We start from the raw sequence: 21630 nt of genomic DNA on the forward strand, positions 1-21630 counted from the left end.
GTTTATATTTAGTACTTCATGCATGTATCAAACATTGAATATGACGGATGGTAAAATTTACCGCAATCAACCAAACAAACCCTTAAACAAGGCCTAACCGCCTATAAGGTGGGATCTGTAATCATGGGAGCAGCATCAGGTAGTACGTAGCTGCACGTCGTCAATCCCTGCAGCAGCAGCAGCCAAGAGCAGCTGGTGCAGGCCTCGAGATGAATGGTGAGCGCTAGAGCACCTGCTAGCTGCAGGGCATTTCCGTATTGCCGTGGTGCACGAAGCATCCAGCCGCTGCGTTGTTGCAGGGGACAGGGTGACGACAGGAGCTCATCAGGATCCGATCGAAGCACCCAGCTGGTTTGTTTTCAGGCTGATGAGCTCTTTCCTCCATTCGAGTTGACCAAGGTAGCAACCACCACCACCACGCACGTCGTCACCAACCAACCGTACGTCGTCGTCGCCGGCGGTGTTTCCAAACCACCACCACGCTCTCTCTCTCTCTCTCCTCTTTCCTTGGTTCTTAATTACCAACCGCCATTTCCCTTTCGTTTAACTCAAACGGCCCGTTTCCTTTCCTAATAATCCTTCCTTCATTTCTCCATCTCTTTAATTCTTTATCTCTGCTCGCGGCGGTTGCGTCTCCATCATCATCTCTCTCCATTTGGCAGTCACGCCGCACGCGCACGCACGGCTGACCGCCGGCGGCCACCAGCTCCTCGATCGATCTCTCCGGCCATCATCGGTCGGTCGCCACGGCGGTTCTCGATCGGCGGCTATCAGTATTGTCATCCAGTCTGCATGAGCATCAGGTAACCATTCGTCTCATCATCATCATTCCCCATCCATCTGCTCCTGCTGCTGCTGCCTGTTAATTCGTTTCCTTCCATTCCATCGTTTCTTCGCTCGACCGTCGGCTCTTCTCCTCTCTTCATCCCTCTCATCTTTTCGTGCTTTCACTTTCATGTTCCAAGAGAGTTCCTTTTTTTTTTAACAGATTCCAAGAGAGTTCCTTCCTTTGCATTTGCATTGCATGCATATATCTTTATGGATTTTGGCCGGCTCCTCGCATTATTTCATTCCATGAGGATTAGTCTTTGCCTACAAAAAGGAGTTTTCCACCTTTTCTCCCTTTTTTTATTACTCACAAAACAATCATTATTGCAATTTCTCTCTCTATGTTATCTTCGCCCATGCCTGTTCCCAACTTAGTACCAGTTATGTAATAAAATACTAATATAATCACCATGCTCATTCCGATGAAGTTCATTCATTCCTTGCCAACTCCAACTAATTCCAGAAGAAGAAAACAACAAATCTTGGGTCAAATCATCTTTTCTTGGAGCCTCAGCCTCAGCCTCAGCGTCTGCGTCCGTTTGATTTGATTTGTTTTGTTTTGGCCTTGTTTAGTTCCTTAAAAATTTTACAAAATTTTTCAGATTCCCCGTCACATCAAATCTTTAGACGTATACATGGGGTATTAAATACAGATGAAAATAAAAACTAATTGCACAATTTGGTCGGAATTGACGAGATAAATCTTTTAAGCCTAGTTAGTCTATAATTGAACAATATTTGTCAAATACAAACGAAAGTGCTACTATTCCTATTTTGCAAAAAATTTTGGAAGTAAACAAGGCCTTTGTTTTTGTTTTTGGACGCTTCCAAGCCCAAAAAACCGGCTGCCTCGGTTTCCGTGTACAATTGCCCATTACTTCACATATTTTCACTACTTACTTGTACTATTAACTTACTATTACGATGAACGACGACATCAAAGCATGTTGTTCAGCTTTCGGCCTCTTCCTCCTGTCTGCATCTGCAACTTTTTGGAGGTTTCTGCCTACACTACTCGCTAGCAGCTGTTCCATTCCATCCTCCATTCAAAACAAGCTGTTTCAAATAAAGCCTTTTTAATTTACAGCCATTTCATTCCTAGCTTAATTACCTTATTAGCTCCCGGTGGTGGTTCCAAGAGCAACCATTGCCCCTCTCTTTTGGATCGAGGAGTTTGTTTGTTAATACAGCACGATGCACACACTTAGCTTGTTGACAGCTGCTAGCTAGGCTTATTATATATAGCTAGGTAGGTTAGTTTATTCAGTTCTTGGCAACTTTCCTTGCTTGCTTCCTTGCATAGTGGAGATCAGTGGAGACAGCTCGTCAAACCCCAATTTTTCTGAAGCCTCTTTTGCTCCCCTTCCTCCAGCCATTCATCATCCCCTTCTCATGCCTCCCAAAGACAAAGCCAGCTAGCTGCTCCCTCCCCATCGATCATGTAAGATCTTCACACTCCGTTTCTACATGCGTGCCTTGTTCTAAAGTTTCATTGTTCATGATTCTTTCTTTCTCTCTCTTTTGTTTCGTTCATCGATCGATTGTATCGAAAAGGAAAATGGTACATACGCGTTCCCTGCAATGTCATTTGGATCTACCAAAGAATTAGGATATAACCTATTGTTCGAATATTCCTGTGGTTGTGTAAACATACGCGAATTGCCGTCCTATTGTCTCTTGTCCACTGGTTTGAGGAGCTAATTTTCTGTGGTTTGTTTCATTTTCACCAGCATGTTAAAAAATGTTTCTCAAGATTCGAATTTCTTAATGACATGTTGATGGCACCAGCAGCAGCAGTTGTGCCTGTATCCCCCATTTGGAACTTCCCATAGCTGATTTAAACCTCTCTGCTTGGTCAACTGCTACTGTTCCATTGGACCGGATCACCGCCACCAAATTTGGATGAGATCGATGTCCAACATGTAGATTCTTTTTCCTTTGAGGATGGACCGGACCATACATGCTTCGTCATCGTCCATGCCACATTTTTGGTAAAAAAATGGGTTTTGAAGAAGACATTTTTTGTGGCAAAAAAAAATCCTTTTTAATTAGAAATGTTCTTTAATTCAAAACTAGTTCTTTTGCTGTCAGCTGCTCGGTTGAATTTTTCCACTCTGTTCATTCTTTTCTGTAAGGTATCTTGCAGAAGACAAACACTATTCTGTTTGGTGATCTGCTGAGATTCTTATGTCCAGTTAGGTTCATATTACTGTTCAAAGTAATGTTTCCAAATGAGCTGTTGGTGCCTTTTCACTTTCTTTTGTGCCTTTGAATTTCTTTTGGCTCCAGTCTTTGTCCAAAAGAACAACTCTTTGAAATCTTTGTGGCTACCTCCAATTTCCTATTTTCGTCACTAGACTCTTCTGCTTGGTTTCGTGTAAAGCTGAAACTTCTACCTACCTACCAACCTGACTTGTTCTGAAAACCTTCTGCAGTGTTTTATGAGATGTTCGTTTTTTTGAAGTGAAACCGGAGGGGTTTGCAAAGCTGGTTGGAGAAATTAAACTGAGTTCAGACATGGACAAGAGTACTAGCAGAAGGAAGAAGAAGGTAGCGTCTTTTGTATTCCCTCCGGCCAAAACTTCAAAAATTAGTCACTTTAACTTTTGAGAGTTTTTTCTTATCTTTTTTGCCTCTCCTTTGTAGTTTCGCTTTCCAAAACTTCACGGAACAAAAGATGGGAATGCCTCACCAAGACATAGCACCACAGCGTACCGCATCGACTCCACAGGTTTTTAGTTTTTACCGCATCCTTTCTAACAGCCATACATACATAAGGATAAGAAAAAATCTATTGTCTACATCCCAAATCTTACGTTATATAAAGGTACTGTACTGTATAGATTGCTGTTATGATTTCAGTCAAATTCAGACAATATTGTTGGTTTTTCAGTTGATTTGAAAGAGTCCCCAGAACTGTCAACAGTTGCTTCCCCGTCAGCATCATCCTCATCCTTCTTCAAAAGTCTTTCGGGTACGTATTTATCCCATTCGGCTCCATTAATTCTACTCCTCTACATTCAGTCATTGATTAGCTTTTATCTTTCCTTGTGTTATCTTAACTCTTTTGACCTTGAAGTCTAAGCCAGGTTTCCTTTTTCCATTTTCTAACTTCATCTTGTTCCAAATAGAAAGTAGAAGTCTAAAATTCGGCGGTTTCGGTTCTCCTGCAACAACCAGTACTACTCATATGGAAGCTTTCAGGTGACCATAGTCGTCAGTCAAGTCACTAGTTTCCAATGGCTCTACTTTTCTTTTACAAGATTCAGATCTCTTTATTTCATCATTTGCTCAAACTGAGATATTTTACTCTCCCTTGCATTGCTCTTATCATAGGGTATTTGCAGCCACATGGAACGTCGCCGGAAAAACCCCGGACAGGGGTCTCAATCTGAATGATTTCCTGCCTTCTGATGACTACTCGGACATTTATGTGCTAGGGTATGCTCAAATTTAAGCATCGCAAAAACTGCATTATTGCCATTGTCTTATCCGACTGAGATTTTGGTGTCTTCTACACAATCAAATGCATATCTTCAAGCATCACATCTTCAGACATCACAGTCCCTGACACGTATGCTTGCCTTTTGGCTTAAATCGTTGTCATTTTCATGTCTCCAGAACCACGAGAGATTTCAGCACATTTTTTGTGTTCTGCTCTTGATCTTCATTCATATCGTGCAATCTGCAAGCCAATCACGATTTTTCCTTGTGGTTATCCTGCATTTCTAAGTTCTTATTCCACCGAGTCACTGACAGTTACCTTGCAACTACTAGCACTGGCAGCTGTCTACTCATTAAACTAATAATTTCATCATACTGGAAAATTAGTTACTGTAGTAACTCGATCGACGTATTAATGTAAGAAGCAAAATGACCATGGAGTAATGTAACAAGGCAAAACTGCAATTTTAGTCCATATAGAAGTTTGAAGCAGTTTAAATTGGTTGGAAGTAGGACCTTTTTTTCCCGCCATAACTGGAATCGGAACCAATACAATGCAGGTTCCAAGAAGTGGTGCCCCTGAACGCCGGCAACGTCCTGGTGATCGAGGACAACGAGCCGGCGTCGAGATGGCTGGCGCTCATCAACCAGGCGCTGAACCGGCCATCGCCGCCTTCCGATGCCTCCGCCGTCTTAGAAGCTTCAGCCAGCTACTCGTTCAGCCGGTCCCTAGACACGGCGGCGGCGGCGGCTCTCCAGACGGCGAGCTCGAGCCCGCTGGACCCGTCCCGGTTCCACAAGTCCTCCAACAGGGAGATCCGGCGCGCCGGCATCACCCGCGGGCGGCGGCTCAAGGCGTGCACCTGCCCGTCGTCAGACCACCACCGCCGGCGGCCGCCGCGGAGGTCCAAGGCGCGCTGCCTGATGGGCTGCGGCGGCGGCGGTAGGAGCGCGAGCGCCGCCGTCGAGGGCGACACGACGACGTCGGACGACGACGACGAGGAGGAGGTCCGGGCCAGCAGCTTCGCGGCGTCCGACGTGATGACGAAGAGCCCCCCCGCCGCCGCCGTGGCGAGCCGGCGCGAGAGGTACTGCCTGGTGGCTTGCAAGCAGATGGTGGGGCTGTTCGCGACGGTGTGGGTGAGGCGCGGCCTGGTGCCCCACGTCGGCCATGTCCGCTTCTCCTGCGTCGGCCGCGGCATCATGGGCTACCTCGGCAACAAGGTCGGTCAGCTAGCTGTCTGCCTGAACTCCGAGTCCGAACCGCCATTGCCATTGCCATTCCCACGCCGCCGCCATCGTCGTCGTCGAGATCGTGTGATGATGCGATGTGTATTAATTGCTTGTGCGACAACTGCAGGGGTGCATCTCGGTGAGCATGTCGCTGCACCAGACGAGCCTGTGCTTCGTGTGCAGCCACCTGGCGTCGGGGGAGAAGGAAGGCGACGAGCTGCGGCGGAACTCCGACGTGGTGGAGATCCTCAAGAACACGCAGTTCCGCCGCCTCTGCAAGAGCTCCGGCCGCCGGATCCCCGAGCGAATCCTCGACCACGAGTAAGTAGCTGCTGCCCTGCTCACTCATCGATGGATCGATCGGATGATAAGTAAGCTGACTGACGACGGGCGCAGTCGTGTGATCTGGCTAGGCGATCTCAACTACCGGATTGCTCTGAGCTACACGGAGGCCAAGAAGCTCGTCCAGGCCAACGACTGGGGCGCTCTCTTCCAGAAAGATCAGGTAACCATGCAATGCAGCCCAAGTTCATATGATTCTGCACAAACTCTGTCAGAGCTTTGTCTGAATGCAATGCAAGTGTGTCATCTGGCATTCTGATGAACTCCCAACTGACAACTGAGCAGCTCAAGGCTGAAAGGGAGAGCGGAGTCTTCAGAGGGTGGAACGAGGGCAAGATCTTCTTCGCTCCAACCTACAAGTACTCGTGGAACTCCGACACCTATGCCGGCGAGGACGTGGCGTCCAAGAAGAAGAGGAGGACGCCGGCATGGTGAGCCTTTCGCGATTCCGATCCTGACTTCCGACAACAGAAAACACCCCTCCCTCCATCCCTGTAGATGATCATGTGTGGTTTCCGAAAATGTTCAGTGTGCTTGCTGATGAGTGATGACCAAACCCAACAAAATTCTGCCTGCAGGTGCGACCGGATCCTCTGGCACGGTGAAGGGATAGTGCAGCTGTCCTACATCCGCGGCGAGTCCAAGTTCTCGGACCACCGCCCGGTCTGCGGGGTGTTCATCGTCGAGGCTGCGGTTCCCGACAACAACAACAGGCTTGTCAAGTTTGCGTCAGGTCCCAACATGAAAGTTGGCGCGGAGGAGCTCCTGCTCGCCTCAAGTAGCAGCAGATAGCAATTGCAGGGAATGCAGCATGTATTTTGCTCAAGTTCAGTTATAACATACAAGTATGTGGTGCTGATGAGATCAGGAGATATGCATGCAGGGGAGGCAACTGGAAGCATGTCCTGAAGAGCTTGTAAATGACTAGCTAGGTAGGTGGTGGGTGTTGACCATAGTGTACTGCAAACCAGTCTAGAGACTCAATTAGGCTAACTGAAAACGAACCACACCACACATTGTCTGTTCATTGTTATTTCAAGAATCAAGATTGTTCCCTTCCACAAAGGGCCAGAAACCAAAGGGTTCTCCCAAGACTATAAGTACATGAGTACAGGATTGATGCCATATCTTGATTCTATGGGGCTGTGATTCATTTGATTTGATTTGTGTCAAGGTTGAGGAAACTAGTAGCACAGTCATAATAACTTAACTGATGAAATGCAGTCATATGCATCTCTGTACTCTGTCGACACATGACTGCCAGCATGTAAATCTGTATAAGCATGAAAGGCTCTCATTTGGTACCAGATCATTGAGCTCTTCAGGGTTCACTAATTGCTGTTACTGTAATACCCAAACACTACATATCGGTTGGTTTATTGTTTACCATGTTGTGAACCAAGTGCTGACTCAAGAAACACATCAATTGTAATTTCATTTAACACAAAACTGGCAATTTCATTTCACAAGGTCGACATAGTCCACAAATAGCTGCATAAACAGCTATATATGGAGTTCGATGTTGTACTTTCTCAGACATATTCAAATCGTTTAATTGTTGATATCGATCCACAATTTTACGACTGACGGTTCCTTCGAGTGTGGTCGATCCTCATTCCTTTTTCTCGGCATTCAGTACTGCAGAAAGCACTCTCTCCCCTGCACCATCAAGTAATCAAACAGAAGAAAGGAGCAAAATCTCCAACTCCAAGGATGTGGAAAAATAGAAGTACCCCCTCCATTGTCAAACTTCTCTAGCTTTAACCAAGTTTATAGAAAAAAATACACAAATAGTTACAACATCAGACTAGTTCTGTTAGATACTTAGATACACCATGAAATATATCCTGATGATACTTTTATTTGATATTGTAGATGTTAATATATTTTCTACAAACTTGGTCAAAATTAGACAAGTTTGACTTAAGGCAAACCTAAATCTGACTTAAAATTTAACATGGATTGGAATAGCATTTCTTACGAAGATTGGTAGGAGTAGAAGATTGAACAATATATAAAACGGATAGAATTCTTTATTATGAAAAGTAACCTGAATAAACCTCCTTGCATGAATAGAACATGTCAAAAGTTAAGAATCAACTCATGTTCTGATCAAAAGTAACTTGATTAAACCTCATTGCATGAATAGACATCACAAAATCTAAGAACCAACATGTAGCAATCATATATCAAAGCTAACTTGATTAAGGTACAAAACTGAGCATAACAACCAGAAATCAGGAAAAAACTATAACTTTATCGATAAATATGTAGCTAGGTACCAAGGCAAAGCCAAGAAACATACTTGTAAATGTATATGTCAACCTCTGGGCCAAGTGTACGGTTGCATGAAGCACAATACTGAAGAAAGCGCAGGGGTTGCATCTGCATGCCTGTAGATGGCACTGAACGAACACATATGCCAGTCTCAATGTGGTGACCTTGTGTTTCATCCCTACCTGTTTCTGCCTTCTGAGCAAGATTCTGTGACATTGAGGGTGTGGTGCTCATTGTAAGTGAGCGGTTTAAGCTATCTAATGGAATAACCTAGTAATGCTTTATTTATAATTTATTAGTTTGTGTGCTTCTCTCTATTTCTCTAGCTATGTCCTTCTTGTCAGGTTGCCTGTCTCACTGTTTTCAGTATAGGAAGTGAGAGAATGATATGTCCGTGCAGTGCTAGTGAATTAGTGATCCATAAGAGTCGGCAGGCACACTTTTTTTCCTTTTTAAGGGAAAGAGGACATGGTAGGTGCCATTTCTACAGGTTGATTGATGACGCTGACATGATGGGACACTAGTCTTCTTCTCGGTAAGCATGGTCATGTTACTAATGAATATGCAGTAATGCACGCCATGGTAACAGTCAGTAGTCAGTTAAACTGCTTTATTTTGCAACACTCAAGTACAATTTTGAATTGTTTCAAGATTAACTGAAGCATATGTCTGAAACTGCGTAAAAAAAAGCATATATCAGTGGGAATGCAGAATGACACGTCTTGCAGCAAACAGTCCTAGTCGGCACAGGCATTTGGAGGCCATTATAGCCTTGAGGTAGGTTGTATAGTTGAGGAGCTGTACTTTCTGGATCATCTCCCTTCATCAAATTTTCATGGGGATGGGGTGACAACTGACAGGATTCGCCTACATAAACATTACTATGCCTGCTGCCTGGGCCAACACACTGTAGTTGATGCGTTGTTTCTTGAAGAGAAGTTATTTGATTTTGTAACTTATGTTGGAAATGACTATTCATTCCAACTTTTGTTGGTTGGTATAATTATTATCACTCTGATAATTGAGAAACCGCAAGTTCTTTTCAATAGGGAGAGAAAGATAGAATCTCGCTGTCAACACATAACATCATCAGCATCGATGGCCCTTTTCAGATGTTACTTCAATTCACTGTTTTGATTTCGTTTTCCTTGTCTTTATCCTACAACAAAACGACGAGGCACTAAGGTCCCGATTCCTCGAGACCACCATTTTACTTACATATGTACTACATACAGCGTTGATTGTCCATGTCCTCCCATTCAGCATTCGCCAAAGGCAGGCATTGCAAACAACTGAACATGTTGGTTAAAGATTTGAGATCCTAGAAATTGTTGGTTGTTGATTTGATTGTTTGTTCCAAGACCAATATTTCAAATTCAAGTTGACAAATTTTGGTAATTTGCTATCACAAAAGGCCAAAATCTTAAACAATTTGTGAACGTTGGAGCGAAAACGTGCGGTTCAGACGAGACTCACCAGGTAACACTCCCGAGCTCCCGTGAATTCCCTTCCAGGCCGCAGGTCCTACAGATGGAGCAGATCGGACGGCGACTCACCATGTATGCTGCTGTCACGTTCCTCCACCGCCGGGCGCCAGGGGCAATCCCTCGTCCTGCAAGCCACGGGCCCCGATGGGCCGCAGCAGCAGCAGCAGCAGCAGCAGCCCTGGTGCATCGTGCTCGCCCTCCCCGTCCCCAGCGACGCCTACTGTCGTGGGCGGAGCCCGAGTCCGACGCCATAGCCCCGGTGGTGACAACGGCGTCGAGGAGACGCTGGCGGAGCTGCGCTTGGCGAGGGAGGATGGCACGCCGGCGCCCCGTAGTGGGATATCTTCATTTTCTAAGGAAGCCGAACGGCTGTTCTTCCATGTCCTGTTTAACTTGTACTGTTGTACATATGATACTGTGACTCATCTGATGGCAATCAGTATTATCACAAGGGGGCTAATCTCTCATGTTTTTCTATCTCAGCATCACGCTGAAACATTATAAGGATTATAGACAATCGAAAGTACCAAATTCTCTGAACGGAAGGCATATGACTATCACAAACAGGTACATGCGCAATCCAGAGACATCAGAGAGGCAGAACAGCACACCAAGGCTTGCTAAAAGTTTTATAATTAGTATAATCCTCAACATTTTGAACTGGAAATGAAGTCTTGAGCCAACATTCAGCCAATGACAGCAATACATGACACCACACCAGCGATAAATTGGTTGGTGCTATGAGGTTAGGATGCTCCCTTCTTTGGATGGATAAGACCATGCAGATCACCTTGTACCAGCAGCAGGTCCAGGCTCCAGCAGCAGTGCAATCGTTGCCAGTTTCTTCGCCCTGAACCACCCATGTAGCAAGCTCTCCTGACATAGAAACATCTGGTGCATATCTCCACCTGCACCAAGAGAACCAATGAATTTGTAAACTTTTCGAGTTGGTACTGACAAGCAAAATCAGGTTGGGAGGGATCTGGAGACATAGTGAGAAGCATTTTTCAAGCAGATCAAAACTCAGGGCATCAGTAGATTTATGTGAAGCTAATGTCCATTTCCGAGCCCCCACTACGATAAATGTTAATTGACAGCACAATCACCAACTGCACGTTATCTTTATGTTTGGATTTCCCACTGACAAAACAATATTTCTAGGTTTGCAGTAGTACTGGACATGAATTGTAAACATTCCAACAAATTAAGAAAATGCTCACCTGCGTATTTCACAATTGAACAGTGAAAAGGTAAGGGGAAATTGCACGAGTTATTCAGTTCCCTCTAATATTAGAAATCCAGTGGCATTCCAAACATATCATTGATCTCTGCCATGACGTCACGGGTGGTGATTGTGGGCTCAAATAGACCATCCTCAGCATCAATTTTGCAAGAGTTGTTCTGATCGGCTTTGCTGGTAGGGTTATCTTTTAGGTCATCATCAGCTAATATGGAGAAACCAGAAGCTGGAGCTGTTTTTCTATCTAACAGTGCATTGACTTTCCGCTTTGTTCTGTCACCCTTGAAGATCAGTGGTCTCCCAAACATATTATTTATATCATCCATAGCCTCCTTTAGATTAACAGTTGGATCGACTAACCCATGGTGGCATGCATTTTCCACCTTAGACTCATCATCAATAGTGGACCCAACAAATCTATGAATGACAGTGTCTTCTCCAAGCCCAGAACTCGCAGGATGAGAACCTTCATGATATCTTGTTCCTGAATCATCTCGAACTGGACAGAGCAAAGTATTATGATCATTAGTAGGCTGCACAGTTCTAGAATTCATATTCATACTGTCAACACTTTTCTCACACTGTTCTTCATCACCATCTGGCAGTATTGCAAATCCTCCAACAAATGGCTTCTGGAAGCCACTTTCGCCTTGATGCTTAGATGAGTCACATAATGGTCTTGGAGGAGACCTATTCTTCCTGTGGCATGTGGCATTCTGGACACTGCCATTAGCCTCATTTTCATCAACAAAGATTTCAAATGCACTTGTTTCCTGATTTAACTTCACGTTTTCCTTCTTAGAGTTCTTGTTTTGCCTCACATTTTGGCCGTTGCCATCAGGACTATCCTCATCAACAAAGATCACAAACCCTCCTGTTTGCTGACCGAATTTCTGATGGTCTTGGTTCATGCTGCTGTTGTGAAGCACATTTGGATTACCTCTAGGTTCATCTTCATCAACAAAGATACCAAATGCACTTGCCTGCTGATCATAATTTGGTTTCTTAGGTTTTGGTCGTCTCTTGAGCATTGTCTCAGGTTCCACTGGCTCCAAAAACATGCTATTGATGGCATCCATAGCCTCCTTAGTGTTTATAGTTGGTTCAACTAAACCATGATGGCAGGCATCTTCAGTTTCTGACTTCCCAACCAATGCAGAGCCTACAAACCGTACAACTACAGTATCATCACTATTACAACGGGGCAAATTCTTTTTAGCTCCTGAGTTGCCTCTGCATAGCATACCCACTTTAGCAGGCCCTAATGGAGGATAACAACCTACTGAGGGATTGGAATTGCTTCTTGACTTTTGCATTGTATTGGATTTCAGTTCTTTACAGTTTCTGCTTTCACCTGCAACATATTCGAAAGTAAGTACAGCAACACGGAACAGATCAACATCTATATTTAGTTATTTATGCTTCAATTAAATTAGAAAATGTGTTGAGAAAACAAAGGTTTTAGGAAAGAATGATTAATAAGCTTTTAACAGAGAGAGAAGTGGCAAAGACAATATATGGTATTATGGCTACACCAGGAACTGATCCGTATACCCATTTTTCACAGGCCTACCTTCAACTTGGTTCATCACTGTAGCACTTGACTCAGCTTTCCTAGGCATTCTTTCCTGCAGCTAAAGTGCACAAATAAAAAACGAGGTCAACAAACCCAACACTGACTATGGTATAAACTGTTGTAATACATAATTGAGAAGTATACTTTATCTTTCCTCCTCTTGTATGATTCTATGCGAAGAAGAAACTGTTCATGTGCCTTTTGCAACTCTCCAATAGGCTCTGCAAGGCTATTAATCACCTGAGTAAGTAACCAGCTTGACTCTTAAAGGAACTATGTATTTAGTGATTTTTAACATGGAGCGTTAGCAATCCTTCTGCCTTAAATTTTCTTGATTGTAAAGTGTATCTCAGAAAAATGATAATACCCAGGGGAAGGGACTAAGTTATTCTTTTAACTAGCTACTAACTTATTCACAGTAGGTGGGTCTGAGATATGCCTAGTTCAAGATGATGGAAGTACATGCAAGATTCAGAAAATGGGAGCTCAGTCCACACAATAAGTCAATAACAATTGTAGTAGGAAGAGATGGTATCAGAAAAAAAACAAAATGAGGGTATCAGAAAAAAAACAAAATGAGGGTAAAAGGCTTACTTCTGGATTCCCAAACAATACATCTTCTCCGCGTCATTGAACCTCCTGTGCTTCTCATAATAAAGAGCATAAGCCATATAGAATGAAGCTCTCTTGAGGCCTATTCTATTCCGCTCCATCTTCTTGAGCAATGGTTTCGCATCCGTCACATAGTCCATCTACATTATGAAGAAATTAAACCCAGTAAGACAATGGCTTATAACAAGGGCTTCAGAGCCAAATGGAGAACAGTATGGTTGAGCCATTTCCTAGAGAGCACGTGCCTTGTTCTACTATGACGCAATCTACAGTCTACAGAAAAGGTTGCTGTGAGCCTATTGCGGTATTGCCGAGCGTTTTCAGGAAAGTTTTCTAGGCGTGATAATGAGTTAATGACGCAATGTACACTATGTGCAAACGAAAAGCTGTGCTGTGCAATCCATACATCAGACGGAAAGAAATGCCAACTGAACCAGTGCAGATTCAGGAGGCAACCCTGAACCGCCCCCAAAATGTCAACTGAACCAGTGCAGATTCAGGAGGCAACCCTGAACCGCCCCCAAAATGTCAACTGAGCCAGTGCAGATTCAGGAGGAAACTCTGAACCGCCCCCAAAATGTCAACTGAACCAGAGCAGATTGAGGAGGCCAGGCCACTCTGAAAAGTGAAAGCCCCCAAAGCCCTGAACCGATGATGACCCTGCCACAATGAAGATTGAAGCGCATGGAGAGGGGAGAGAGCATTGACCAGCTGGATCCAGACGCGGAGGTACCGCGGGTCGTCGCGGTAGCGCGCGTCGGCCTGGAACTGCTGCGCGCACTTCTGCATGAACCTGGGCAGCTTCTCCCGCAGCGTCGCCGGCGGCAGCGCCCGCTCCATCTTCCGCATCCCCCTAGTAGAAAGCAAATCAACGGCCCGGGAAGAAAGGGGGGGGGGGGGGGGGGGTCATCAGTCGATCCGTCATCGGCGCGCAGAACACAGGGACGATATCGCAGGGAGACGAGAGAGAGGGAGGGAGTGACGGGTGGTGGCGCTGTACCGGAGCCACGGGCGGAGCGGGTCGGACCCGGAGTAGGAGCGGATGTCGTCAACTACCGACGAGAGGAGCTCCTTCTCGTGCTCCGCGGTGGCGGCGGTGGCCATGGCTCCGCTTCGATTGGTGGGGGCGGCGGATGTGTCCCTGGCTCTGGCTGGCTGTGCCGCCGCCTCGCCCTCCCCAATTCAAATGGATGGAGCCACGGTCTACGGGCAACGGACATGGAACGTGCGGGACCCACCGGTCAGACCTTCGCTTGCCTCTCTGGCGTGCGGGCCCGACGTGTCATATACCCAGCGCTGGAACCGTGGAGCGCTCCATTCCAGCGATGGCGTCAGTTTCAGAGGCGGTCGACGGATCCGCTGAGCCCTAGACGGACACCGGCGGCCAAGCCTCGATCTGCAGGATGCAGCCCAGCGGCGGGTGGAATCGAGGAGGCGCGGAGCAGAGGCGGCGCTCCGGCGAAGCGGATGCCGGCCTGTAAGGCCAGTGCCACCATGACGGTTGACGGGAGCCGCCCGCCCATCATTCACCTACAGAGTCGCAGTCCACCTCGGTTCGTCCTCTCCCCCCCTCTCATGTCCTCCGATCCCGCATTCGATTTGCTTGGTCATTCGATTTTGCACTTGTGAGTTCTGCAAACTACCAAGAAAATTGATTCGGTTCCGTTCGAAAACAAAACAACACTCGAGTTCCCAGATTGCAAAGCGGTAGCCCTAACAATGAGGCCCAGATTGCAATGCAGTAGCCCCAACGATTAGCATTGCAGTCAAGTAGAATTAGATAAACACAAGACGGAGAGGCCTCAACGTGACACACACCACCACACGCCCAGATGATTATTTTTGTGTGTGTGTGTGCAAGACACCCCTCGATCAGATGATTATTTATTTGTATGCAACACACCCCTCAGATCATTATTTGTAATGCAAACGTATTGAAACAAATCTGTTACAGATTCCAACATCCCCAACACACCACAATCGCTGCTCTGATGAAGAGGGCATTACCATACTGCCCAAACCAAACCTGAGCCAAACTCGCACAAACCCAACAAGGTTGCACACACATCCTCCATGCCATGCCACTGCCAAACAATAGAGTGTCTTTTTCTCTGCTGCTGACAACCACTTCCGCTGCTTGGCCTCGGCTTGAGGAGCAATTAAAATCCTGGGTAGACTAACTAACAGCTCCCTCATTTCGTTCTTGTGAGACGGTGAATGGAAAATTAGTCATACGTGTGTGTCTGCCCCAAGGGTCTCGGATGCCGAGTAGATACTTATAACAGCCTGCAGAGATAGAGATGGAGCTGAGGCCTGAGGGAGGGCGGTTCAAGAGTTTCCACTCAACCCCTGAAGTCTTCTGTTCTCTTGCATGTACCATCTCTTCAGTCTCTCTTGAGCAACCGCCACCTGCAGATAGAAATAGGGGGGGGAGGGGGGGGGGTTGTTAGAGGTGATTCAACATGTTGTGTACTTGTTTGAAGGATGTTAACATTGTTAGTTAGTTAATTGCAATGCTGAGAAAACAGTGAGTCAAGGCAAACCTGTTTTTCCCAGTCGGTCTTTAATGTTATGAAGAGAAGCACAATAGTTTGGACTAGTGTTCCGAGCAGCATGCCAATCCAAATGCCCTACAATGCACAACCAAGGAGAGTATAAGGGCTTAAACCCAACATCCATTCTTCTATAGTTGCACAATGGCAAGGTAATTAAACACCAAACTCTGTATACTCACCTTTACTTCAAATCCCACCACATATCCCAGGACTGCTCCAAGAGGGATGCCAATCAGGTAGTAGGAAGTGACGTTGACATAGGCGACTACGCTTTGCCAGCCTGCGCCGACGGCGACGCCTATAGATTTGATGATGACAGTGGTTATTTTAGTGTCAATAAATCAAGGTGGCGGTACGGTAGTACATTGTAGCGATCTCTATCATTTAGTAGGTCTTAGGCGAAGGATACCTGATAGCACTGGCTGAACACTGTTTAGCAATATGGAGAAGGCTAGCAGAGGTGAGAGGTCAGCAACTGACTCAGCTACCGCTTGACTGTCGGTAAATATGTAGGCAAGGCCTCCACGGAAGAAAAGGAAGAGCACGAACAACACAAATCCGATCGAGAAAGATGTGATGACCACATTGTAAATGGCAAACTTTGCCCTTCTTGCGCTTCCAGCTCCAAGCTCATTTGCCACTCGCACTCTGAAGAATATATTGCATTCATACCAAAATCATTGAAAGTAGATATTATTATATTACTGAATATAAAGCTAAAGACAAAGTGATTTACCCTGTTGCAGCCAAAAAGCCGAAGGAAATCATCATCTCCCAACCGTTGATATTAAGGCTGCACATTTCACAATAAGTTACCACACTGTTTAGGGCCTGTTGGATTCACACTAGGTTGCAACATGCAAAAGCGTTTGGCCTGTGGATTTCTAAAACTGGAGCAAAAGCAGCGGTCCCGTTCGGATCAGCTAGAGCTTTCAACAGGACTATAAAACAAAGTTGATTTGTTTGGATCCCAAACTGAATTATGGAAGCTATTATATTCCAAGATCTTGTAAGATGATTCCAAGATCTAGTGAGACGAGATCCAAACAGGATGGGAGTAGCATGGCAGCCAATTATGAGTGGAAGGACAAAAGTGTATGGAAGAAGTGTGAATAGCAAACTACTAATTAGTGAAGTGTAGAGTAATGCATATTATTACCATATTGAAAGGGCGTCGAGTGCAACCTCTGCATTCTTCATGTACCCTGTGAGCAGCACCAATATGGTGTTGTACCACAATTCCAAACTGTAAAGGCAAAAACAGACCAACAAATATGTATTACAGGTGTATCAAAACCTTGATAAGATTGATAAAAAAGTTTATGATACTGTTAGTATCCCTGAAAAAAAAATGTAGTACATGCATACTTACTGAACCCAAAAAAAAAAATGCTGCCGCTTACCAGAGCATGACACCAGAAGATAGCGAGAGCTTGACGATGGCACCGAGATCAGCAAACGCAGCCGAGGAGAACCCAGTCCACGTGTGAGGGCATCCACCAAAGAAGACGAAGGCAAGCTGCCCAAACACGGGGATCCACATGGCGATGACCATCGACCCCATGACCCCCGCCACGCCGAGCTGGAACTTGACAGTCATGAGCCATGACAGGAGGAGGTGGAGGCCGAGGTTGAGCAATGCCAGGTAGGTGATGATGATGTTCTTGCTCTGCGCCTGCAGGTACATCTGGAGCGTGAAGGCCCAGACGTAGGAGAACATGACGGGGATGTACCAGAGCGAGATGGTGCCCGCCACCACGGCGATCTCCGGGTCCTGGCCCAGCGCGACCAGCAGCGGCGCCGTGAAGAGGTAGATCGGGAGCAGCACGACGGAGCACGCGAAGAGGATGATCCAGGACCGCTGTAGGTAGATGCCCAGCATGTGGTACTGCTTCGCGCCGTAGGATTGCCCACATAGCGTCTCCAGTGCGCTCGCCATCCCCAGCTGCATTGCGGTTCGTTCGTCATAGCGGTAAGATCCATGAAAATGCTCTGTCGATTAATTAAGCTTCTAGTCTAGAGTGTATATAGAGTAATGCAGATGTCATATTGTTTTCAACTGTTGATGTATGATATCTTCACAGGTGGTTTTTCTTTCTCTCCGTTAGCAATGATGCCAGGGTGATGTACTGCACGCTCTACACACCAGAGGAGATATTTCATCTTGGCTACGTAGGAAAAGGAAGTAGTGTTTGAGGCGGCAAGAAAGGAAATCATCAGGTCACGCAAGTAAAGCCATTGGAGACGAGGACGCCCTCCATGCCTTTTTCCACCATGACTTTGGCGATGACCTGATGACGATGATGAGGACGACGGGTAGGTAGCCGATTTTCTTTCTGCATTGCACGTGCAAACTGAAAGAAATTCCATAATGGAGGTTTGTTGGGGCGACATACATGCATGTCCCCAGGAAAGGAACTGATGATGCAGCAATATGTTTGTTTCGCTTCCTTTATTCCCAGCACGGTGGCCACGGCCGGGTTAGTTGGTGCCAAATTCGGGTTGAATTTACACTGCGGTCCCGAAATACGGGTGGAGATCTTCAAGTCGTCGAACCGTGGACCAGAGCCACAGGACAGTTCGTTCGGGTTATAAGGTTATTCACGCCTTGTTTAGTTCCCACAAAATTTTGCAAAACTTTTCGCATTCTCCGTCACATCAAATCTTTAGACGTATGCATAGAGTATTAAATATAGACGAAAATAAAAACTAATTGCACAGTTTGGTCGGAATTGACGAGACGAAACTTTTGAGCCTAGTTAGTCTATAATTAGACAATATTTGTCAAATACAAACGAAAATGCTACAGTGTTGATTTTCCAAAAATTTTCGAAACTAAACAAGGCTCAACCTCCAATGAATGAATGCTGCTGGTATGGTCGACGCATATATCATATGTGAGAAAACAGTATATAGTAGGTTTGGCGTTCGTACGTTGTTGAATTGAAAGCATGATACGATGCTCTTCCTCTGTGTATGTGTGTGTGTGTCACGTTACTCTCACTTGTGCTAGGGCCTTGTTTAGTTCCAAAACATTTTACAAAATGGATACTGTAATATTTTCGTTTGTATTTGATAAATATTGTACAATCATGGACCAACTAATTAGGCTCGCTTTTAATTTCGTTTATATTTAATACTCTATGTATGTGTTTAAAAATTTGATGTGACGAGTAATCTTGAAAAAAAATTAGGTTTTGAGAAGACGTAAACAAGGCCTTAGACGTAGCATGATACGATGCTCTTCCTCTGTGTCTGTGCGTATGTGTGTGTGTCACGTTACTCTCACTTGAGGCCTTGAACAATCTCCTAATATGTGCTTGGTGGTGTTGTCCTTGTCCCGTGCACTGTTATGACCTTTATATAGTACTATGTATGAATGCATAATGCAAGCATGAAGACTGGACACAGGGGAGTGCGAAGACTTCAAACTAGTCATGCTTCAAGTCGCTTTTTCTATGTCGCAAAATATTATTATTAACAGTTGATGATAAAAGTCTTTGTTTAATTTTGTCGACCCATCCTATATATATTTATATATACATTTCGCCCTAGAAAAAAAAAATGACATAGATACGCACATGTGTATGATTTGCAGATCTAGCTAGGTTGTCCACTTGTCCTGTTGCAGACCACTTGTAGTAGGAGTACTCATCTATTTTGTTTGTGTGTAACAATTAGTAGTAAAACTGTAACCCAAATCATACACACACTACACCACCCACCCTATATATGTATCGATTTGAGCAAGGAGGATGCATAATGGAGATTGGGGGAGACGATGGATATATGTATGTATGTATGACATATATATATATATGGATGGATGCGTGAATGCATCGTCGGAGGAGGAGGCAGGAGGGAGGCGACAGCTTATATTAGTAGTAGTAGGCTTACGAGGACGCCGTTGCTGAACCTCATGAGGACGGTGGAGACGAGGGCGTAGGCGGCGAGCTCGGTGGCGCCGATGTGGCCGATGAAGGCCTGGCTGATGACGGTGACGCCGAACGACGCGAAGCGCGCGCAGATGGACGGCCCCGCCACCACCCACAGCCGCTTGTTCTCCTCCCACGCCCGCCGCCGCAGCGGCTGCGCCGACCACTCCGCCTCGTCCGACTTGCCCACGACCACCGCCGCCGCCGCCCCTCCTCCTCCTCCTCCTGCCCCGTTGTGGTGGTGGTGGTGCTCCTCCTCCTCCGCCGCCGCCGCCGCCCGTGGCTCCAGCAGTGGCACCTTCGCCGCCGCCTCACCGCCGCCGCTACTTTGCTCATCCATACCGTACCCTCGCGTCGACTCACCGGCCGGTCACCGCTGGCGCCGGGGCCTGTGTGGACGAGGAGGAGGAGGAGGAGGAGGAGGAGGAGAGGAGATGGCTGCGGCACGGCCGCGTGCGACAAGCTCTAATAAGATCTGAGAAGAAGAGGATTAGCTAGCCGTGATGGTCATGATGATGAGCCGAGCTAGCGTTAGCGTTGGTAGTAATTATAGACTACGGCTCCGGTCCTTCCTGAGCATCTCCAAGAGACTAGCTAAAATTATATTCTAAATTACAAGATTTAGCCATTATGTAAAATAAAAAAACTTACTCAAAGCATAGAGTTGCACAACAGCCTTTGTATAAGATAGCTAGTGAGGACGACATGCTATATATGACAAGCGAAAGTTTAAGAATAGCAAACTTGCTATTTTAGCAAACCAGATAGCACATCTGTTGGAGTTTAACTTTTACTTTAAAAATATAAAAATAGCCTAGAGATAGCACATCTGTTGGAGTTGTTGGAGTTGCTCTAAGCAAGCAGCTGGAGGTAGGTGTGGCATGCGCGCGTTCGCGTTGTTGTTCTTTGTCCACGCGGGCAAGGGAAAAAGGACGAGACTGCCCTCGTAGCCGTGGCGGGCTGGCGGCAGCTGTGTTGGTAGTGAGGGGGGTACGACGGGCACATCACATGCGCGTGTTCGTGTCGTGTGGTGTGGTGTGGTAGGTACCTCGTGCTACATGGCTCGACAATCATCATCCGATCATCCTGTGGCCTCAATCAGGCCACGCCACGCCACGCACGTGTATTGCTTCCTTCTTTGGATCCTTTTTTTTTTCCAGCAGGTACGCCTGGAAAAGCTGAAATCGAATGTACTGTAGCACGTTTTGTTTTTTAATAAGAAAATAGATTATTTATTGATTGATTGGAAAAAAAAAAGAAATTGGAGTATGTTAGCCAAATTCAGCTCATAGTTGTTTAGCGAAGCTCGAAGATAGATGGCCGGCGCGCGCGGCGGCCATGGTCTGGGCTCTGGTGGAACGCAGCTGCGCCGCCGTCTGCGCGGCCGCCGGCCGGTCCGATGCTGCGTCGTCTACGACTACGACTACGCCGTGCCGGCTGGCTGCTCTCCACCCGTATTTCGGGACCGGCGACCAATAATGGAGGGTGGCTGGCTCTGGCTGGGTGTGGGGGCACTGAACAGCAGGCAGCAGGCCTGCAACTGCAAATCGATCAGGTGATCACTCCGGCCAACTCGGGTCTTGTTTACTTCCTGATAATTTTGCAAAAGTTTTTAAATTTTCATCGGATTGAATCTTGTGGCACATGTATAAAACATTAAATATAAATAAAAAATAACTAATTATATAGTTGGTTGTAATTTACCTGACAAATCTTTTTAACCTAGTTATTTCATAATTAGATAATATTTAACAAATACAAACAAAAATACTATAGTGTTCACTTTATTAAAAAAATACAACTAAACAAGACCTCGTCTTGTTTTGCTATAACACTTTTTTTATTTGATAATTATTATCTAATTATAAACTAATTAGATTTAAAAAATTCATCTCACAAATTATAGATAAACTGTGTAATTAATAGTTATTTTTTTATTTATATTTAATATTCTATATATATATATGTTGTAAGAGAAATCTTAAAAAGTTTTTAAATTTTGGACGTACAAACAAGGCCATGCGCCCATGCATGTGCTGTGCATAACTCGTCTTGTAAACTCTCATGCATGTGCATACAGTAATTAGTACTATACTATTAC

The 21630-nt window shown here is 45.6% G+C and overlaps 3 protein-coding genes and 1 long non-coding RNA gene across 9 annotated transcripts; 2 read left to right on the top strand and 2 right to left on the bottom strand.

Annotated features, from left to right (window-relative positions):
• Positions 253–6972, top strand: LOC8083048 (type I inositol polyphosphate 5-phosphatase 10). Of its 4 annotated transcripts, none has more exons than XM_021460942.1 (11): positions 253–803; positions 3293–3378; positions 3475–3559; positions 3722–3802; positions 3960–4032; positions 4165–4269; positions 4833–5496; positions 5633–5826; positions 5902–6010; positions 6133–6278; positions 6426–6972. In XM_021460942.1, exons 2-11 carry the CDS (start codon positions 3346–3348, stop codon positions 6637–6639), a joined length of 1704 nt encoding a protein of 567 aa, XP_021316617.1. In that variant the 5' UTR covers positions 253–803; positions 3293–3345; the 3' UTR covers positions 6640–6972. The 4 variants fall into 4 exon arrangements, with proteins under 4 accessions (XP_021316617.1, XP_002448929.2, XP_021316616.1 ...); XM_002448884.2 differs by having other exon boundaries at positions 254–803; positions 3264–3378; XM_021460941.1 differs by lacking the exon at positions 253–803 and adding an exon at positions 1567–2269 and having other exon boundaries at positions 3264–3378.
• LOC8069257 (probable inactive serine/threonine-protein kinase bub1) lies at positions 10131–14226 on the bottom strand. Of its 2 annotated transcripts, XM_021460939.1 has the most exons (7): positions 14040–14226; positions 13748–13892; positions 13022–13179; positions 12572–12656; positions 12425–12485; positions 10832–12205; positions 10131–10519 (listed from the first exon to the last, which is right to left on the bottom strand). In XM_021460939.1, exons 1-6 carry the CDS (start codon positions 14141–14143, stop codon positions 10902–10904), a joined length of 1857 nt encoding a protein of 618 aa, XP_021316614.1. In that variant the 5' UTR covers positions 14144–14226; the 3' UTR covers positions 10131–10519; positions 10832–10901. The 2 variants fall into 2 exon arrangements, with proteins under 2 accessions (XP_021316614.1, XP_021316615.1); XM_021460940.1 differs by lacking the exon at positions 13748–13892 and having other exon boundaries at positions 14040–14177.
• Positions 14816–20048, bottom strand: LOC8083049 (protein DETOXIFICATION 21). Its single transcript, XM_002450147.2, has 8 exons — positions 19492–20048; positions 16998–17539; positions 16754–16840; positions 16331–16387; positions 16004–16242; positions 15774–15892; positions 15583–15669; positions 14816–15448 (listed from the first exon to the last, which is right to left on the bottom strand). The coding sequence occupies exons 1-8, from the start codon at positions 19867–19869 to the stop codon at positions 15368–15370; spliced, it is 1590 nt and encodes a 529-aa protein (XP_002450192.1). The 5' UTR covers positions 19870–20048; the 3' UTR covers positions 14816–15367.
• Positions 17432–18203, top strand: LOC110435421. 2 transcript variants are annotated; one of them, XR_002453081.1, is made up of 3 exons: positions 17432–17566; positions 17679–17910; positions 18057–18203. It is a non-coding gene; the product is annotated as an uncharacterized LOC110435421 (long non-coding RNA). The 2 variants fall into 2 exon arrangements; XR_002453080.1 differs by lacking the exon at positions 18057–18203 and having other exon boundaries at positions 17679–18056.

This window comes from Sorghum bicolor, chromosome 5 (assembly GCF_000003195.3).
Source record: "Sorghum bicolor cultivar BTx623 chromosome 5, Sorghum_bicolor_NCBIv3, whole genome shotgun sequence".
NCBI classification, from domain to species: domain Eukaryota; kingdom Viridiplantae; phylum Streptophyta; class Magnoliopsida; order Poales; family Poaceae; genus Sorghum; species Sorghum bicolor.

Bases quoted from the DNA above. Each gene is read 5' to 3' on its own strand.
- LOC8069257 (XM_021460939.1), bottom strand. From the start codon at position 14,143: ATGGCCACCGCCGCCACCGCGGAGCACGAGAAGGAGCTCCTCTCGTCG. The intron at 13,893-14,039 runs GTACAGCGCCAC...GCTTTCTACTAG, and splicing joins CCGCTCCGCCCGTGGCTCCG to GGGGATGCGGAAGATGGAGC. The intron at 12,486-12,571 runs GTATACTTCTCA...TGTGCACTTTAG, and splicing joins ACAAGAGGAGGAAAGATAAA to CTGCAGGAAAGAATGCCTAG.
- LOC8083049 (XM_002450147.2), bottom strand. From the start codon at position 19,869: ATGGATGAGCAAAGTAGCGGCGGCGGTGAGGCGGCGGCGAAGGTGCCA. The intron at 17,540-19,491 runs GTAAGCCTACTA...ACCGCAATGCAG, and splicing joins GGTTCAGCAACGGCGTCCTC to CTGGGGATGGCGAGCGCACT. The intron at 15,893-16,003 runs GTATCCTTCGCC...TCAAATCTATAG, and splicing joins TGTTCAGCCAGTGCTATCAG to GCGTCGCCGTCGGCGCAGGC.
- LOC8083048 (XM_021460942.1), top strand. From the start codon at position 3,346: ATGGACAAGAGTACTAGCAGAAGGAAGAAGAAG. The intron at 4,033-4,164 runs GTGACCATAGTC...CTCTTATCATAG, and splicing joins ACTCATATGGAAGCTTTCAG to GGTATTTGCAGCCACATGGA. The intron at 5,827-5,901 runs GTAAGTAGCTGC...CGACGGGCGCAG, and splicing joins GAGCGAATCCTCGACCACGA to TCGTGTGATCTGGCTAGGCG.